General features: G+C 42.0%; 1 protein-coding gene across 1 annotated transcript in view; it reads right to left on the minus strand.

Annotated features, from left to right (window-relative positions):
* XPO5 (exportin 5) overlaps positions 1-20,857 on the minus strand; it is a 44,281-nt gene that overhangs the window by 3,925 nt on the left and 19,499 nt on the right. Inside the window, exons 15-25 of the mRNA XM_082848721.1 lie at positions 20,607-20,762; positions 19,283-19,324; positions 18,869-18,958; positions 17,900-18,099; positions 16,989-17,088; positions 15,972-16,153; positions 4,670-4,770; positions 2,415-2,511; positions 1,450-1,600; positions 658-741; positions 23-69 (exon numbers count right to left, since the gene is read on the minus strand). Coding sequence (XP_082704847.1) covers positions 23-69; positions 658-741; positions 1,450-1,600; positions 2,415-2,511; positions 4,670-4,770; positions 15,972-16,153; positions 16,989-17,088; positions 17,900-18,099; positions 18,869-18,958; positions 19,283-19,324; positions 20,607-20,762 — 1,250 coding nt within the window. The remainder of the gene's footprint in view (positions 1-22; positions 70-657; positions 742-1,449; positions 1,601-2,414; positions 2,512-4,669; positions 4,771-15,971; positions 16,154-16,988; positions 17,089-17,899; positions 18,100-18,868; positions 18,959-19,282; positions 19,325-20,606; positions 20,763-20,857) is intronic.

Below are 20,857 nucleotides of genomic sequence, written 5' to 3' on the forward strand. Positions count from 1 at the left end.
CGGAGAAGAGAAGGTCCCTTACCACAGCAGGCTCCTCTGGTTGATGACTTGCCATTTTTGGGAAAGCCTCTGGGAAAACAAAAAAAGAAATAAGTGCTACCCTAGGGAGAAAAGATAATATCTAAGGGCCACTTCATGGTTAGAATTAGCTGAAGATGAGTCCAGGTAACAATGACAGGGCCTTGGGAGACCCCACAAGGTTAAAAAACCAGATACGGTTTCTGTAACCTCTCCCACACCCACGACAAGGGCAGCATATCAAACACTTCTTTGCTTGGAAAGGATCAATGACATTTCAGAACTCCTGAGTCTCTCTGGACACACCTATTCTCTGCCCAGCTGGTCTCCCTGCTTAATTCCAGAGTCAGGGAAACAGACCCAGGAAGAGCACTCCCCCGATCACCTCTCCTCAGTTAACAGGAGGATAGGAGTAGAATCTGAGTCTGCAGGTGCTTTGCAGGCAATGGAACCAGTTTAGTTCTTCAGGGGGGTTGCTCTACCCTGGGCAGCAAGGGTGGAGCGGCTGTGCAGCCATCCTGGCAAGGCCAGGAGACGATAGGGAGACGATGCTTTCAGGAGCTCTTGACTTGTGAGACTCACGAGAGGCCACCCACTCTAAGAGGCCTCTTTGCCACCCTTTCCTGGCCAATCTCTTACCATGTGAAGGTAGGTGAAAAGAGGTCCAAGGATGGGAGACACCAGGGCTTCGTAGTGCTCCGGGGGACAGAAGAGCACCAGAGGCTTCACAAAGACCCATGCCGCGGCAGGTTAAGAAGCTTTAGCACACGAGCGCACACCCGTAGTTCTAAGGCACCACTCCCCTGCCAGGCTGGAACTGTAATAAACTCTCCTTGCAATATAACTTGCAGGGAAGAACCATACTCCACCGAACAAAAACAAAGAGTCTGAATGAGCATGCAGTATGAGAGTGCTTCTTCAAAGAGAAGCACCTGACAAAGTACAGAAAAGGGATAAAAGCTTCATTTCTCATCTTTCCAAGAAATGGGATGGTAAGAATTTCCCCTAAGGAGAAAGAGCTTTCAACACCCCCTGGACTGCTTTCAGGTTTTTCCTTTTATTTACTTCAATCTTCTTGTCCTTCTAATGTGGCTACTATATACTGTCAGAAATGTTTCCGTCTATTTCATATAGCTCAGCTCTGCCTCCTCTGGTGCCTCTGAACTATTCCTGTCTTCAATCTTCTGGCCCTTCGGGTTATCTAGGGAGTTTTGGTTTTTTTTTTTTTTGCGGTATGCGGGCCTCTCACTGTTTTGGCCTCTCCTGTTGCGGAGCATAAGCTCCAGATGCGCAGGCTCAGTGGCCATGGCTCATGGGCCCAGCCGCTCGGCGGCATGTGGGATCTTCCCGGACCGGGGCACGAACCCGTGTCCCCTGCATTGGCAGGTGGACTCTCAACCACTGCGCCACCAGGGAAGCCCATCTAGGGAGTTTTGAAAGGATATGAAGCATGGGTCTGAGTCGGTAGTCAGGAATATTGTTCAAGTTGACGAAGGCAGAGCTGAGGAGCTGGGTGGCCAGGTGCTCCACGGTGTAGAAGTCCTGCTGCATGGAAGGGCCTGCCTTCCCTAGGATATGGAAACTGTAAGGGAAAATCATGAACAACATCAAATCCATTATCTGTTATCGCCAGCCCTGACTGCCTTGGGAATTTCTAGTCTACAAGAAGACTTCTCAGCTAGAAAAGCAATTAATTGTATTTTCTTTTTAAGAGAATTTTAGCTTAATCAGTATACTTTGAAGATGTGGACTTAATCTTCTTTCAGAAGGGGAAATAACAGCCACCACCCCCCGCCCCAACATTTAAGGAAACATCTTGAAACCAGATTCAGCATCTTTTAAAAGACAGATGTCGGTACCCAAGATCAACAGTAGCCTTTCATTGCTTTGTAAGTAATATGGATTTACAACGGAGAATCTTTTGTTAGTTGGCTGACTAGAGCACTGTGTTAGCGAGATCAGTGCCCTGGGGAAGCTGGTGTACAGAAGGGCCAGTTACACCCCCCACGCCACAACCAGGACCCCAAGACAAAATATGGCCAGCTATCTCCCAGTGCCCATGAATAGTGGGCTATGAGAGTGAGGGGTCTGAGAAAATGCATCCCCATCACTGTAACTTCTACTTTGGTCTCATCACTTTATGCACTGGAAACAGACAAGTTGGGCATTAAAATATCAAGTCATGGCTAGGACTTAAAGGCACATGTGACAATTAAAATAAAAATTGCAGGAAACCAGCCTGTTCATTTTGATTTGACACTAGAATCATTAGTTTCCTGTCAAATTCTTTCCTCACATTACCTGTACACTAGAATTCTAGATCAGATGTCCAACCCAAGGCCATCCTATACAATGCATGTCTAGGAGAATATGAAAAGGCAGCATTGGTTCCTTACCAGTTTTCATAGAGGGTGCAGAAGAAACGCTGCATTCTTTCTAAGACCGTTTTGTAGACAGGAGAGTCATTCAGTTCCAAGAGAGGTTGAGGTAATCCTACAGACAAAGATGGATCAGGAACCTGCTGCTCCTCTGCTGAGGGTCTCAACCTGCCAACACCCTCCCGTAGGCAGAGGTGGTTTGGGGGGCGGGGGGGGGGCGGGGTGCTATAAATGCAAAGCAGCTGACCAAGTCTTCTACCAGCTGGAAGTGCTAACAGCTTCCCTAAAGTGACTGCTACACTGTATTTGCAGGGAAAGGCGAAAGCTATTTAAGTGTCCAGGTTTGAGTACTCTAACTTTTGCCTGGGTTTCTCCAGATGGAACTTGTACCAAAACACACAATGATAGCCCAAAATGATCGCTCCATAAAGTACTGGGAATGTCCCCCCCTTCCTTTTAAAGTCACAGAACCTCTTTTTCAAGCCAAATTTTATGCAAAAGCCCAAGGTGTATAGCAGATAAAAATGAAACCCACTTATCTCAGTATAACAATTGCCTTAAAAGATCTATACTTCTAATCAGAGCCAATTTTGTTTCCAATCTTGCTCCTGGTCGGAAGCTGCCAGAAGGAACTGTTTGTCCATTCTAGTATGTTTTGGTTGGTCATACATTTCTACAGCAGCAGTTCCTGGCTTAATACGAATAACTGAAGGGGGGCGCAGGAGGGTAACAGGTGGTGAAGCAACACCTAATTTTTATATTAATAACAAGACATTTTTTGGACGTTTCATTTTTACTGGTGTCTCCAAAAGGGAGCTTAAGTGTAGTGGTGCCAAAGGAAATGGCCCAGGACCATTTAGGCCAAGAGAGATAGCCATGGGCCCTGGAAAGACAAGCTAACAGTCTTCTTTTCATTAAGTCATAGCTGAGGCATGCTCACTAGATCGCTTAACCATGGCCAGGCCCAGGCAGAGGTGATAGCCGGGGCAAAAACACACTGTCGGGGTTGTGATGGTAAGCCAGCCTGAAGCTCCAGAGATAGGCACAAGGTTTAGACATCTCTGGTGTCTCTAGCTTTAACTTCTTCTTCTTTTTTTTTAAAATAAATTTATTTACTTATTTATTTTTTATTTTTGGCTACGCTGGGTCTTTGTTGCTGCGCGCGGGCTTTCTCTAGTTGCAGTGAGCGGGTGCTGCTCTTTGTGGTGCGTGGTGCGCGGGCTTCCCGTTGCTGTGGCTTCTCTTGTTGTAGAGCACAGGCTCTAGGTGTGCGGGCTTCAGTTGTTGTGGCACGCAGCCTCAGTAGTTGTCCTGTGCAGGCTCAGTAGTTGTGGTGCATGGGCTTCATTGCTCTGCGGCATGTGGGATCTTCCCAGACCAGGGCTCGAACCTGTGTCCCCTGCATTGGCAGGCGGATTCTTAACCGCTGCACCACCAGGGAAGTCCTCTAGCTCTAACTTCTAACCAACTGCCTTGCCCTCTGTGTTCCAGCCACACAAGTCACCTTCCTATTCCCTGGACATATCAAGCTCTTTGCTGCATGCCTCGGAATCTTGCACCTGCCATTCTGTCTGCCTAGAATGCTCAGCATCTCCTTTTGCCCCCAGCCTGGCTGGTCCCTGTTCATCCTTCAAGTCTCCACTGGGAGGCAGTCTTGTGACTCCACTCCAAGACTGGGTCAGGTCTCCCAATAAACACTCCCACAGTCACTTGCCTTCACAGCACGTATCACAGTTATGATCGTGAAATTATTTGCTAATGGGAGGAATGAGTTAAAGCAACATTCTGATCAAGGTAAAAACTAGGAAACTTGGCTCAGAAGCTATTCCTTAAAAAAGTGATAACATACATAATATTTTACTGATTAAACCTATTTAAGTTTAATTGTTTGAATACTTTCTCCCCCATACACAAAAGGCAGGAAAGTACGCTAATATCCTTCAGGTCAAAAAGCATGGTTTATTTATAATCTAAAGGCTCTAACACATACTACCAGCTGGCAGCTGAAGTGAAGGAGTGGGTTAACATGGGGTGTGTGTGCTTCTGAAGACCTTCTCTGCATGATAAGATAATGAAGTAAACAAACTTGTTCCTAGAGAGCCTGTAGGAACTCCATACATGCATTTCTGAACAAACAGGTGGTCAAGGTAGTGCCAGGTGAGGAGAAGGTGACACAAGGCACACTGAAGCTGCATTAGAGGTAAGGTATAGAAATATAAAGGCATACAAAGGTATAAGAAACTTCAAGAAAAAAAAAAGGTTACATTTCTTACCTAAAATAGCAGATTTTTCCACTTCAAGCATATCTAGAACCCTCGTAAAAGGTTCTGCCATTTTGGCTAGCATTTCTGGTGCATATAAAGTATTGTGAGTTCTGAAAAAAATAGGAATGCTACGTGAACTTTTCTTAGTCTGCTGGAGAAGGAAAGCGCGGGTTTCCATCTTGTAATTCAGTGATACTACATTTCCACATAGATATACCTCTCTGTCAACACTACTCTTGGCAGGGGAATTTAAACGTTTCCCTGGAGAAGGGGATAGACTTGATGCTATTAAGTTTATTTGTACAGTATACAACACCTAATAGCAATCAACCACAAGAACTGAATTCTGAGAGAGCCGGACAACATCACAGCCTAAAGCTGGAAAGCAAAATTCTTTCAAACCTGAGACAATGCCAAGGCACTCCCAGTTTTCTGACTGCCCGTGATAGAGGATGAAATGTCAGAGGCATCATGGTTCACAGGCAGGAACACAGAGCAGGTAGTAACATGCCCCCATTTTTAGGATGTTTTGTCTCTGAATCAAGAGCATGGGCCCAACAATGCTCTGGCAGCTGTTTAGTCTCCTAGAGGCACATTTGCAATTCCCAGCATGAGCATCTCTTCCCCACCAAAATGACTGACCTTTGTAAGACTACAGACCTGATCCACCTGCCTTCCACAGCAATGGCACCACGGAACAATCTATAGCCAGAGGGCATAACTACCTATTTCTCTTTTAAAAGTTAACTATAAAACATTTCAAATGTATAGAAAATTACAGAACATGGACCAGCAAGATTAAATATTTAAGATGAACAATGAAAAGATCATTTTAGACCATGCTTATTTTTTAAAAACCCTCAATAATGTTTTTTAAGTCTAACCATGTGCATTCATTAGTACCCACGTTTAAGCTGCCTTTTTATGACTGGCTTATTCCACTTAGCATAGTCAGGGTTCACCCATGTTGCAGTATGTTGCAGAAATTCCTTCCTTTTTAAGGCTGAATGATATTCCACTGTTGGTATAGACCACATTTTGCTTATCCATTCATCCACTGATGGACACTGGTTGCTTCCACGTTTTAGCTATTGTGAGTAATGCTGCCATGAACACAGGTGTATAAATACCTCTTTAAGACCCACTTTCAATTCTTTTGAGTATATACCTCAAGCTGGACTTGCTGCTTAACATGGTAATTCTACTTTTAATTTTTAAATTTATTTTTATGCTTTTGGCCGTGCTGCACGGCGTGCAGGATCTTAGCTCCTCAACCAGGGATAGAATCTGGGCCCCCTGCAGTGGAAGCACAGAGTCCTAACCACTGGACCACCAGGGAATTCCCACTATTTTTAATTTTTTGAGGAACTGCCAAACTGTTTTCCAGAGAGGCTGTACCATTTTACATTCCTACCAACAGTGTACAAGAGTTCCAATTTCTCCACACCCTTGCTAACACCTATTACTTTCTTTTTTCAACATTATTTTTTTAATGTATAATATCTTTTTTTAACATCTTTATTGGAGTATAACTGCTTTACAATATTGTGTTAGTTTCTGTTGTATAACAAAGTGAATCAGTTATACATACATCCCCATAACTCCTCCCTCTTGCGTCTCCCTCCCACTCTCCCTATCCCACCCCTCTAGGTGGACACAAAGCACCGAGCTGATCTCCCTGTGCTATGTGGCTGCTTCCCACTAGCTATCTATTTTACATTTGGTAGTGTATATATGTCCATGCCACTCTCTCACTTAATCCCAGCTTACCCTTTCCCTTCCCCATGTCCTCAAGTCCATTCTCTACCTCTGTGTCTTTATTCCTGTCCTGCCCCTAGGTTCATCAGAACCACTTTTTTTTTTTTAGATTCCATATATATGTGTTAGCATATGGTATTTGTTTTTCTCTTTCTGACTTACTTCACTCTGTATGACAGACTCTAGGTCCATTCACCTCACTACAAGTAACTCCATTTCATTTTATGGCTGAGTAATATTCCATTGTATATTCGTGCCACATCTTCTTTATCCATTCATCTGTCGATGGACATTTAGGTTGCTTCCATGTCTTGGCTATGGTAAATAGAGCTGCAATGAACATTGTGGTACATGACTCTTTTTGAATTATGGTTTTCTCAGGGTATATGCCCAGTAATGGGATTGCTGGGTCATACGGTAGTTCTATTTTTAGGTTTTTAAGGAACCTCCATACTGTTCTCCATAGTGGGTGTATCAATTTACATTCCCACCAGCAGTGCAAGAGTGTTCCCTTTTCTCCACACCCTCTCCAGCATTTATTGTTTGTAGATTTTTTGATGATGGCCATTCTGACCGGTGTGAGGTGATACCTCATTGTAGTTTTGATTTGCATTTCTCTAATGATTAGTAATGTTGACCATCCTTTCATGTGTTTGTTGGCAATCTGTATATCTTCTTTGGAGAAATGTCTTATTTAGGTCTTCTGCCCATTTTTGGATTCTTTGTTTTTTTTGATATTAAGCTGCATGACTTGCCTGTATATTTTGGAGATTAATCCTTTGTCAGTTGCTTTGTTTGAAAATACTTTCTCCCATTCTGAGGGTTGTCTTTTTGTCTTGTTTATGGTTTCCTTTGCTGTGCAAAAGCTTTTAGATTTCATTAGGTCCCACTTGTTTCTTTTTGTTTTTATTTCCATTTCTCTAGGAGGTGGGTCAAAAAGGATCTTGCTGTGATGTATGTCACAGAGTGTTCTGCCTATGTTTTCCTCTAAGAGTTTTATAGTGTCTAGCCTTACATTTAGGTCTTTAATCCATTTGAGTTTATTTTTGTGTATGGTGTTAGGGAGTGTTCTAATTTCATTCTTTTACATGTAGCTGTCCAGTTTTCCCAGCACCACTTATTGAAGAGGCTGTCTTTTCTCCATTGTATATTCTTGCCTCCTTTATCAAAGATAAGGTGACCATATGTGTGTGGGTTTATCTCTGGGCTTTCTATCCTGTTCCACTGATCTAATTTCTGTTTTGTGTCAGTACCATACTATCTTGATTACTGTAGCTTTGTAGTATAGTTTGAAGGCAGGGAGCCTGATTCCTCCAGCTCCGTTTTTCTTTCTCAAGATTGCTATGGCTATTCGGGGTCTTTTGTGTTTCCATACAAATTGTGAAATTTTTTATTCTAGTTCTGTGAAAAATGCCATTGGTAGTTTGATAGAGATTGCATTGAATCTGTAGATTGCTTTGGGTAGTATAGTCATTTTCACAATGTTGATTCTTCCAATCCAAGAACATGGTATATCTCTCCATCTGTCTGTATCATCTTTAATTTCTTTCATCAGTGTCTTATAGTTTTCTGCATACAGGTCTTTTGTCTCCTTAGGTAGGTTTATTCCTAGGTATTTTACTCTTTTTGTTGCAATGGTAAATGTGAGTGTTTCCTTAATTTCTCCTTCAGATTTTTCATCATTAGTGTATAGGAATGCAAGAGATTTCTGTGCATTAATTTTATACCCTGCTACTTCACCCAGTCCATTGATTAGCTCTAGTGATTTTCTGGTAGCATCTTTGGGATTCTCTATGTATAGTATCATGTCAAATGCAAACAGTGACAGTTTTACTTCTTCTTTTCCGATTTGGATTCCTTTCTTTTTCTTCTCTGATTGCTGGGGCTCAGCAAAGTCTATTTTGAAACTAACACAATATTGTAACTATTTTGAAACCAACACAATATTGTAAATAGACCACAAAGTCTATTTTGTCTGATAGGAGAATTGCTACTCCAGCTTTCTATTGATTTCAATTTGCATGGAGTATCTTTTTCCATCCCCTCACTTTCAGTCTGTATGTGTCCCTAGGTCTGAAGTGGGTCTCTCGTAGACAGCATATATACAGGTCTTGTTTTTGTATCCATTCAGCCAGTCTATGTCTTTTGGTTGGAGCATTTAATCCATTTACATTTAAGGCAGTTATTGATATGTGTGTTCCTATTACCATTTTCTTAATTGTTTTGGGTTTGTTATTGATGGTGTCTTCCTTCTCTTGTGTTTCTTGCCTAGAGAAGTTCCTTTAGCATTTGTTGTAAAGCTGGTTTGGTGGTGCTGAATTCTCTTAGCTTTTGCTTGTCTGTAAAGGTTTTAATTTCTCCGTCGAATTTCAATGAGATCCTTGCTGTGTAGAGTAATGTTGGTTGTAGGTTTTTCTCTTTAATCACTTTAAATATGTCCTGCCAGTCCCTTCTGGCTTGCAGAGTTTCTGCTGAAAGATCAGCTGTTAACCTTATGGGGATTCCCTTGTATGTTACTTGTTGCTTTTCCCTTACTGCTTTTAATACTTTTTCTCTGTATTTAATTTTTGATAGTTTGATTAATATGTGTCTTGGTGAGTTTCTCCTTGGATTTATCCTGTATGGGATACTCTGTGCTTCCTGGACTTGATTGACTATATCCTTTCCCGTATTAGGGAAGTTTTCAACTACAACTTCCTCAAATATTTTCTCAGTCCCTTTTTTTTTCCCTCTTCTTCTTCTGGGACCCCTATAATTCAAATGTTGGTGCGTTTAATGTTGTCCCAGAGGTCTCTGAGACTGACCTCAATTCTTTTCATTCTTTTTTCTTTATTCTGCCCTGTGGTAGTTATTTCCACTATTTTATCTTCCAGGTCACTTATCCGTTCTTCTGCCTCAGTTATTCTGCTATTGATTCCTTCTAGAGAATTTTATATTTCATTTACTGTGTTGTTCATCATTGTTTGTTTGCTCTTTACTTCTTCTAGGTCCTTGTTAAACGTTTCTTGTATTTTCTCCATTCTATTTCCAAGATTTTGGATCATCTTTACTTATTACTCTGAATTCTTTTTCAGGTAGACTGCCTATTTCCTCTTCACTTGTTTGGCCTGGTGCGTTTTTACCTTGCTCCTTCATCTGCTGTGTATTTCTCTGTCTTCTCATTTTGCTTAACTTACTGTGTTTGGGGTCTCCCTTTTGCAGGCTGCAGGTTTGTAGTTCCCGTTGATTTTGGTGTCTGCCCCCAGTGGCTAAGGTTGGTTCAGTGGGTTGTGTAGGGTTCCTGGTGGAGGGGACTGGTGCCTATTTTCTGGTGGATGAGGCTGGATCTTGTCTTTCTGGTGGGCAGGACCACATTTGGTGGTGTATTTTGGGGTGCTGTGAACTTATGATTTTAGGTAGCCTCTCTGCTAATGGGTGGGGTGGTGTTCCTGTCTTGCTAGTTGTTTGGCCTAAGGTGTCCAGCACTGTAGCTTGCTGGTCGTTGAGTGGAGCTGGGTCTTCGCGTTTAGATGGAGATCTCTGAGAGAGCTTTTGCCGTTTAATATTACGTGGGGCCGGGAGGTCTCTGGTGGACCAATGTCCTGAACTCAGCTCTCCCACCTCAGAGACTCAGGCCTGACACCTGGCCAGAGCACCAAGACCCTGTTACCCACATGGTCAGGTATGTGGGGAGTTTCTTGCCTTTTGGAAAGTCTGAGGTCTTCTGCTAGCGTTCAGTAGCGTGTTCTGTAGGAGCTGTTCCTCATGTCGATGTATTTTTTATATATTTGTGGGGAGGAAGGCGATCTCCACGTCTTACTCCTCTGCCATCTTGAACCTATCTCAACATTTTTTATTGTAACCATCCTATTAGGTATGAAGTGGTATCTCATTATGGTTTTGATTTGCATTTCCCTAATGACTATAGATGTTGAGCATCTTTTCATGGCCTTGTTGGCCATTTGTATATCTATTCAAGCCTTTTGCCTATTTTGATTAGATTATCTTTTTCTATATGTCTATCCTTCTCAGTACCAAACTATTTTGATTTCCGTAGCTTTGCAGTAAGTTTTGAAAAGGAGAAGTCTGAGTCTCCCAACTTTCTTTTTCAAGACTGTTTAGGGGCCCCTTGCAATTCCATATGAATCTGAGGATAAGCTTTGTGCAAAAAAAACTGTTGGAAATTGTTTTTTTTAAATGTATGTACGTATGTATGTATGTATCTGCCGTGCTGCACAGCATGAGGGATCTTAGTTCCCTGACCATGGATTGAACCTGTGCCCCCTGTAGTGGAAACGCTTGGAATCCTAACCACTGGACCACTAGGGAATCCCCACTGTTGGAATTTTAACAGGGGCTGCATTCAATCTGTAGATTGCTTTGAGTAATGTTTCCATCTTAACGAACGTAAGTCTTTCAATTCATGAATACAGGACACCTTTTCATTTAGGTCATCTTTAATTCCAGAATGTTTTTTAGTTTTCAGTGTATAAGTCTTTCATATCCTTGGTTAAATTTATTCCTGGGTAGTTTATTCTTTTGAATGCTATTGTATATGGAATTATTTTCTTAATTTCCTTTTGGGATCATTCATTGCTGGTGTATAAGAACACAACTGATTTTTGTATGATGATCTTGTATCCTATAACTTCGTTGAATTTATTTATTAGCAGGAGTAGTTTTTGAACTCCCCTCTAGTCCTAGTTTGCTGAGTGTTTTTATCATGAGAGGGTGCTGGATTCTGTCAAATGCTTTTTCTGTGTCAATTAAGATGATCAAGTGGGGTTTTTTCCTTTGTTCTATTAATATGGTGTACTATGCTGATTTATTTTTGTATGTTGAACCACTCTTATATCCTTGAGATAAATCCCACTTGGTCATAGTGTATAATCCTTATAACATGCTGTTGGATTCAATCTGCTTGTATTCTGTGAAGCTATCCATAACTCTACCTTAGCCCTTACCTCCTGCTGTGTGGAGCTCAAGGGTTGGTAAGTGGTGCCACTTACTTTTAAAAACTGCAATTTGCCAACTTTTTAGTTTCTGAATTAAGTTTTTCTTGGTTGTTTGGGAAGATGTCTAATACTATGAAATGATCTCTGATAAAATCAGTCCTTTTTTTTTAAAATAGAGCTTTTTTCCTATTTATTTATTTACTGGCTGTGTTGGGTCTTCGTTGCTGCACGCAGGATTCGTCTAGTTGCTGCGAGCGGGGGCTACTCTTCATTGCGGTGAGCAGGCTTCTCATTGCGGTGGCCTCTCTTGCTGTGCAGCACGGGCTCTAGGCACGCAGGCTTCAGTAGTTGTGGCTCACGGGCTCTAGAGCTCAGGCTCAGTAGTTGTGGTGCACGGGCTTAGTTGCTCCACGGCATGTGGGATCTTCCCAGACCAGGGATCGAACCCGTGTCCTCTGCACTGGCAGGCAGATTCTTATCCACTGCATCATCAGGGAAACCCCAAATCAGTTCTTCTTGAAAAGAAATTCATAGTCTTAAATTTGATGGGGAACAGATGAGATGTTTTTTATTTTTATTCTTTAATTAAGTGTGACTGTGATCCCAAGATATAATTTAAAAAATATATCACATCATATGTCAAATGTCCCTGATGGTACAACAAAATCTTGTATTCTGTATAGTCTCCTCTCCTCCTCCTCCCCTTCGCCAAGGAGGTGGCACCATGGTGGCTGCACCTGTAACTCACAAGTAATGGAAGGAGGACTCAGTACATACTGCTCTCGTATCTATGGCTCCAGGGAGTCCTACAAGCCCTAGTAACATTCAGGTTCCTGAAATATCACCTTTCCTGACACACTTGCAAGTTAGAGCACTATGATTCCACATTAAGAGGAACTAGTTATTGCTTTGGCAAAGAAAAAGACAATCAAGTGATAAAAGTTTTAAGTTCTGCAGTCTGTACCTATCTGAAATATTCTTAGTATCACCAACTAAGAGTGTAATTGCCATACACACAGGTATATATTATTCAGCCATAACAGAGGAGAAAATCTTGCTATTTGTGATAATGTGATGGACCTTGAAGGCATTATGCTAAGTGAAACACATCAGACACTGAAAGACAAATACAGTATGATCTTACTTGTACGTTGAATCAAAAAAAACAAACTCATAGAAACAGAACAGTTTGATGGTTGCCCGAGGAGGGAGATGGGGGTGGGGGAAATGGGCGAAGGTGGTCAAAGGTACAGACTTCAGTTAAAAAGGTAATTAAGTTCTGGAGATGTAATATATACAGCACACTGACTATAGTTAATACTGTATTGTGTATCTGAAAGTTGCTAAGAGAGATCTTAAAAATTCTCATCACAAGAAAAAATATGTGTAACTATGTGACCTGATGGGTGTTAACTAAACCTACTGTGGTCATCATTTCACAATATATACATATATCAAACCAAAGAAAAAAAGTATAATCGCTATGCGAAACAAGACTTCCCACATACAAAGATTTCAATAAAACATATAGAAGATATCTGGAAACAATGTAACAAACTTTAAGTTAACAGAAAAGGTGTTATTCTAAACAGATAATGAATGATAATAATGAACCTTCTGAGAACCAGAGAATTCTGCTCCCCACAACTATCTTCCACCCAACCCACTAAGAACACACCGTGCAACAGAAATAAAATGTAAGCCACATAAGCCATTTAAAATTTTCTAACCAGCCAAACTTAAAAAGTGAAAAGAAACAGGTTAAATTATCTTTTTATTTAACCCAACACATCAAAAAATCATTTCAATATGTTAGCAATATAAAAATTAGAGATATTTTTACATTTTTTGTACTAAGTTTTCAAAATATAGTGTGTGTTTTACACCTACAGTTTATCTCAATTCAGACTAGCCATATTTCAAGCGCTCAGTAGCCAGCCACATGTGGCTAGTGGCTACCATACTAGACAGTACAGCTCTAACACCTTCGATTATCAGACTTTGTTTGACAAGGAGTTAAAACAGGGGTTTTATAACAAGGAGTTAATACACAAACTGGTAGGAATGTAAACTAGTACACCACTTTAGAAAACTATTTGATTCTATCTATGAAAACTGAAAATATGCATACCTTATAAACAGGAATTCTACTCCTACATGTAGGATTCTGCTCCTACCCAACAGAAATTATGCATACACCAAAAAACATTTGTAAGAATGTTAACGGCAGCACTCGTAGTGATAAAAAAATGCTGGAAACTACCAAAAGTCCATCAACACTAAATGGATAAATGAGTTACAGCATACTCACACAATGGAATACCATCCCACCAATGAGAATGAACAAGCCACAACTACATGCAATAACACGGATGAGCTCACAAACATAATATTACACAAGAGAAGCCAAGGCACAAAAGAGTGCATGCTTTTGACTCCATTTATTAAAGCTCAAAAAACCAGGCAAAATGTTAAAGTTAGAAGAGTGGTTACCCCTGAGGGGCGCGCAGGACTGAAAAGAGGTGCTGGGAAGGTAAGTTAGAATAGTGGTTACCCTTGGGGGGCGCGCAGGACTGAAAAGACGTGCTGGCAAGGTCGTTTCTTGACCTGGATGCTGATTACATGGAGGTGTCCACTTTGTCAAAATTCATCTACCTGCACTCACAATTTGTGTCCTTTTCTTATGTATATTTGTACCCTTAACATTATACTTCAAGATAAAACTTACTACGAAAACCAGACAAAACTCTAACAGCTCCAGCTGCACACTACTCAGGGAATCTAACTACTCCATTAACTACGGTCAGCATTTTTCAAAATACCTTTTGATTGACTCTGGGATTTTCCAAAAGTGTTGTACTCTTAGGAAAATATCAAGATGACAATCTCTTGTCTCCTCACCTAACCAGGGATGAACCTTGTTTCCAGGTCTAGGTTCCCACCACAGGGACTCTGGCCACAGGCCTAAAAAGTCAGTGAGTCTGTTGCTATCTGACTTCATCACTTTCACATTTCTCTAAACTACAGAAGATCCTTTTGGTCTTAAAAACATCAATATGGAGACAAACTTTTCCTTGACTAAATATTTTACTACCCTCTCAACATGTAACCCATACTTCTTTTTGAAATCTTTTTCCTCCTTTTGAAATCAGAGCAAAGTATTGTCTATTTCCATAGACATGTCCACAATGACAACTTGTTCAGACACTCCAGCCCTCCAATTTGGTCAACATTAACTTAAAACCTTGGATTCTTAAGCATATGGTCCAGGGTGTCTGTTGTCAGCAGAGCATCCCTGAGACATGAGCAATTTGCTTTACTCATGTTGAGTAAATTTGGTTTACTCAGTTGAGGCTCCGCTCTAACACCCTGGCTAAGAGGCCAAAAAACAGTGGAACAGAGCTCTAACCTGAACTCAGAAACACTAGGAGATGTACAAAGCAATCAAATTTTGCTTTGGCCAGTAAAAAACTGGTTCTCTCCAAAGGCTTTCTTTCACTGTAGACACAGCATCTATCCCTGAATCATCCAACATATACTGAGTAACCAACAAGCCTAGACTTGGCCTACTTCCGCTTGATTATATTAGCTCATGTGATTTATAACAGTGGTTCTGAACCTTTAATGTGCACACAAACAACCTGGGGATCTTGTTAAAATGCAGATTCTGATTTAGTATGTCTGGGGTGAAGCCCTAATACTGCATTTTAAACAAGCTCTCAGGTGACTGCTGATGCTGCTGGTCTGAGGACTCAGCTTTGAGAAGTAAAAACCTAGGACTCTGATGTGCAGCACGTATCATGCCTTCCTTTGGCATGTTCAGCCACTGGATGTTTGGTCCATTTGAGAACACAGTCACTACCGATAAATTCAGATTAGCTCGTCTGAATACCTGACCCAGAAAAGCACCACTACAGAAAGCAACTGCCCTGCTCCCAATGAACAATTCCTTTAGTGGCAAAACTTTAGACCAAATGAAACAAAGTAAAAAGTAGAAATGAAGTATAAAGAAGTAAAAGAACACAGAGGAGGCTCAAAATGAGAAAAGCCATTTTGAGATTAGCCCCCACGTGTTCACTTGGGATGCAAGACTTATAAAAGTGAGAGCCGGTGCTTCCCTGGTGGCACAGTAGTTAAGAATCCGCCTGCCAATGCAGGGGACATTGGCTCGGGTTTGAGCCCTGGTCTGGGAATATCCCACATACCGTGGAGCAACTAAGCCGATGTGCCACAACTACTGAGCCCGTGCTCTAGAGTCTGTGAGCCACAACTACTGAAGCCTGTGCACCTAGAGCCCATGCTCTGCAACAAGAAGCCACCGCAATGAGAAGCCTGCGCACCGCAACGAAGAGTAGCCCCCGCTTGCCACAACTAGAGAAAGCCTGCGCACAGAAACGAAGACCCAACGCAGCCAAAAATAAATAAAATAAAATTATAACAACAACAACAACAACAAAAGTGAGAGTCCATGTTACTTGTAAAAAGGAGAGTCCCTCTAGAACGAAACAAGACCTAATCTCTTATTTACCACCATATGATCTGAAGAAGTATAAACAGATTAAACTTTTGAGATTTTTAAGGCAAAAATACAACAGAGAAAAACCATTATTCTGACTCACCTTATAAGGGCAAGCAAATTGTCAAGAAGTTTCAGAATCTGTTCTGTGCAAGGGTTACGGAAGATTGGATTTCCAGGGGGTGTATAACCCACCACAAATCCCCCAGCTTTGGCCTCTTCTAGGTCAGTGGGCCAGCAAGTTCGTTTCACAACACCCAGAATGCTATACACACAAAAGCTCATCTACAGAAAAACATAAAAATGAAAGGTAAATATAAAAGGGGAAGAAAAGACAAAAGTGCTATTAGATATCTGCAAGATTATGGCAAAGGTGACATAGAAGTTGGACAAAAGGAAAAGACGCCACCCCCCACCCCCATCCCTGTCCCTTCCTTTAAGGTCAAGTCCAAAAGGGATCCTTTCAATGCCATCTTCAGGACCAGTGGTAGGCTCTAAAAGCTTCCCTTTCATGAGGATATCCTTCCAGAGGCTTACAGGACCCCAATTAGAAGGTGGCTTGGACATACTTCAAAACAGTATTCACCCTGCCAACATTTCGTCTTGTTTTTGAGTTGGCCTTGCATCCTCCAGTTTGGGCCTTCAAAGATTTTGCCCTAATCCTCACTCATAGTACTTTCTACCAATTGACTACTTGCCAGGTTAATTAATAAGACTTTTGCCGTTATGGAGCCAGGAACAATGCTTATTTGAATAGCAAGCAAAGAACTGGAAAATCTCAGGTTTGCAAGTTAGGCCACCATTTAGGACTTTACTTCCCAGAGAACAAAGGCAGGGAGAACCCACCCTGCTGACCAAGTTCTGACCTACTTCCTCATTACACCTTCAGTCCTCCAAAATAATGATTTCATAGAAAAGACCACCTGCTCTGCTGTGAGAACTAACTCAAGAATTTAAGACCAAAGAAGAAAAGAAAGGAGACACTAACGGAAGTGGAGACTCCCAGATTTCTTGCTCGTATACAAAAAAACGTAAGTCTACAAGAACCTGGACAAATGACAACACCCTACTCCTACCTGTGGCCTATGCACCTTCCCTATCCCAGGAGAGGCTTACTCACTCGTGCACGGTTTAAGCCACAGGGATCCTCCAGGCCCGGGTCACAGCTTGTCCGATCTGCACCCACATAGGCAATAAAAGCATCAACATCTGACAGCACTCTAAAGGTTGGTGGGGGAAAGACAAGTTACAGCATGATTTTAAGCAAGGATAGTTTCTTCCTCAAGAGCTAATAAGCTGTGATTATTTGACCCCCAAAGAGCAGTTGTTACAGTGAGAGGAAGCTAATCAAACTGTCAGCCGTCATATGAAGATTTATTAACTTCTCTTCCCACTTCTAAATGTTATTAGTGACACTTTAAGAATCAAAAAGGGTACGAGCTTGAGAAGGCTGTGTGGGCACAGAGGGGTGTCTGTGCAGCTCCTACTTTGTACGGCCCTACTGGCTGTTCTCACTTCTTTACATGTGCTGAAGCTGCAACTAGACACCACAGCAGACCTCACTCTGTGGCGTTCCAACCCACACTATCCATCTTAGTCATTTCGTCTCTGTTCCTACGCCTCTGCAGAGCAAGGCGATGTTTTCGGCACTTCACTTACAAGACTGCTTTTAGAGCAGCGGTGCCACCTCTTTGGCACCACAGGGACTGGTTTCGTGGAAGACAATTTTTCCACAGACCCGGGGTCGGGGGTGTATGGGGGATGGTTCAGGCGGTAATGCGAGCGATGGGGAGAGGTGATGAAGCGCTCCTCTGCTGCTCACCTCCTGCTGTGCAGCCCAGTTGCTAACAGGCAGCGGACCAGTACCGGTCTGTGGCCCGGGGGGGTGGGGACCCCTGCTTTAGAGGCCTTCAGCTATCACTGATAGTGCCACTACACCTCGATATCCTTATACCCCGACCCCGGACATAGTCTTAGAAGAGAATGGGTACTCAAGTGCAGTCAAGGTCAAGGGCAGAGGATCTCCCCTACCTGTGCATGTCTTCAGAAAGCCAGATGCTGGCCACGGGTGCCATCAGCTCCTCCAGAAACACCTTCTGACGCTCGTAGTTCTTGAACTGGTTACTAATGAGAACCAGGGCTTCCATGAGGGCACACTTCTCCATCTGTGTCAGGAGCAGCTCATTGGAGAGGAGCTGCTTCACGTGGTTATACAGCATGTCAAAATTGGGCTGCATTTCACAAAGAAAAAAACCCAGAGGTGGTGAAGGTCTGAGTTTCAAGGCGTGGTGGGTCACTCAAGGAAGGTAAAAAAGAGGATGAAGACACTTCCAGGACAGTCAGGCCAATAAGACTGTCACTTAATAATTTAATTATAACACTCTTCTTGTGGCTGAACAGGCAAGGCAATTTAGGTTTGAGTATTTGGGTAACTGCGCTTTCCGACTCTCCAACTGTGAAAACCATCTGTCTTTTATTTCTATATCAACTTTTACAGTATCTTCATGGACAAAGATCAGTTTGTTTTCTATACATATATACTTATGTATATATATTTTATAGAGAGAGAGAGAGAGAAAGAGGGAGAGGGGGAGAGAGACAGACAGACATACACAAATAACTGCTGTGTATTCAGAGAAGAAATCTTTGGTTAATTTGTTATCTGGAGTAGTGCTAAACTTCTTACAGAAACCCTCCAAAAAAGGTTGGGGTTTGCACCTGGCTTCTCTCAAGACTAGGCACATCACTTGACAGTGGTGGTTAAGAACATCACACACAGCACGGTAAAGAGGTGTACACTGACAGGGAAAACGTGGTCATCCATGTGGAAGAGAACAATTCATTCTGAGGCAATATATTTGCATTTCTAAACTTCACTGAGTAACTCTGGAGTTGGGGAAGACCAACCTTATGTGAGGTATAATTAGGTGTGGATTTATAGAGAAATGTACCCAAACTCGGCATGTCTCAGTGGCTACTTGAACAGAGTCCAGGGCTTACCAGCACGAGCTGGGGGTAGTCACGACACATCTTGATGATGGAGGAACAAGCATGTCTCCTCACATTCCTCACCGCCCGGGTCCTGGGTGCCTGGGAAGAGATATTCGATAAACTTAAAGCTACTTTTAATATAACTAACAGATGCTGCAGAGATCATGTAAATATCTCCTTCAGAGGTAAACTCACAATTTTCACAGCTAGGGGAGTATAATCAAGTGATATTTATAGTTAGCAAGAATCCACATGTTTACTGTTTGTCCTAGAGTATCTCTAGTTGCAAAACAGCCCATCATATGACTATCTCCTGCCTTTATTAACCCCGTTTGCGTATTAGAAAAATCTACACTAAGTGTTGGGTATTCACATTTTTGTTCTTAAGAAGTTAGAATTGGTAGGCTGAATTAATGATCTTACCTTACTTTCCTCAACAGTTTCAAAAGTGACAGATGAAAATAGCTAAGGGGAAGAAAAAAGGTCACTCATCAGTACCAAATGCATAAAGTATTTTACGAAGTTTCTAACAAAATCCTTAAAGTGCAAACAATACGGTAACAAAAGGGTTTTCAACTGGCATTACAAAGTTTCAGATGTTCATTTTCTCGGATAACTCTGCAAGAGGCTTGAGATTCACGATTTTACCAGCAAACACTTTACGAAGATAAAGGCCACAGAATCCCAGAACAATCTAGGCTATCACCCAAGAACTCAGCCATGGTCACATCTCCCCAATTTTTTGTTAAAAGTTGAGTGGTCTACTCTCCCTGATTCCATTTCATAACTTCCCACTTACTCCTTAACCCAACGCAATGTGACTGCTGCCCTAGCCACTATGATGGAATAACACGCTGACAAAGGTCTAGAGGAACCCAATGGACACTCTCCAATTCTTAAAGAATTTCTGTGGCAACAAATGAGTCCACATTTTTGAAGTTCTCCTGGACTTTGTAACACAACACTTTCTCCATCTCTCTGGCCATCCCTTTCTTCTTTTCTCCATCTCTCTGGCCATCCCTTTCTTCTTTTCTCCATCTCTCTGGCCATCCCTTTTCTTGTTCTTTGAGGGCTTCTTCCTCAATTATGGTGACTGTCGGGGTTCTCTGCTTGAGCTACACGTCCAACGCTACATAAAACTCCTTTTTGCTAGGGCTTCACCTCTACTATTGGCATTTCTGTGATGGCGATGCCTTAATTTTCTCTCATAATTTTCTGAATCTAGACCTTTAACCTCAAATAGCCAGTTTAGCATGAGATGTCTCCACTGAGATATTATATGTATACTTTAAACCTAGTCCTGCAAAACAGAACTCACCCCTTCTCTGCCTTACTCCTTCCCTCCTCCTGGTCCAATATTCTCACTCAGGTGGTGCTTCACCTCTCACTAGTCACCTCAACTGGACTCCAAAACCTTTCCTCTTACAAATCACCTCCCAACCTGACAGCACACATTGATACCTCCTCCTTCAGGTACTCTTTTCCATCTCAGTGTACATGTCTACTAACTGCAATGCCACGTAGGTACCGCATCTGTCTATGTGCCTTTCTCCCCAAACAGAGAAGTGGTAAAGGACAAGGCATTCCTGCTAGCATGGTGCCTGCTCCACATTAAGTACTGAGTAAATATCTGATAAATGAATAAACAACTGTTTATTAGCTTGTCTCATATACTTACAACAACAGTTACAAAAAATAATTAGCTTAGAAATGCCAAAATAAAGTTTACAAAGGAGAGGGAGTTTACCTTAGAGAAGACCTGGGGCAGGAACTCTGGTCTGTAGGTGACAAATGGAAAGAGTGCTGAGACATTAGTGAGGACACAGGACAGGATGAGGGGATCCTTGGTGTCAAAGTTCAGGACCATCTGCAATAGCTCTACTCCATCATTAATAGGAATTTCCTGTGATACAGACATGAAAAGGAGGTTGACATAACTGAAAACCACTTTTGCTAAATTTCCTTCACACTCTATATAAATATGGTTGTCACATATGG

This window comes from Leucopleurus acutus (genome assembly GCF_964270905.1).
Source record: "Leucopleurus acutus genome assembly, chromosome: 10".
Classification (NCBI taxonomy): Eukaryota; Metazoa; Chordata; class Mammalia; order Artiodactyla; family Delphinidae; genus Leucopleurus; species Leucopleurus acutus.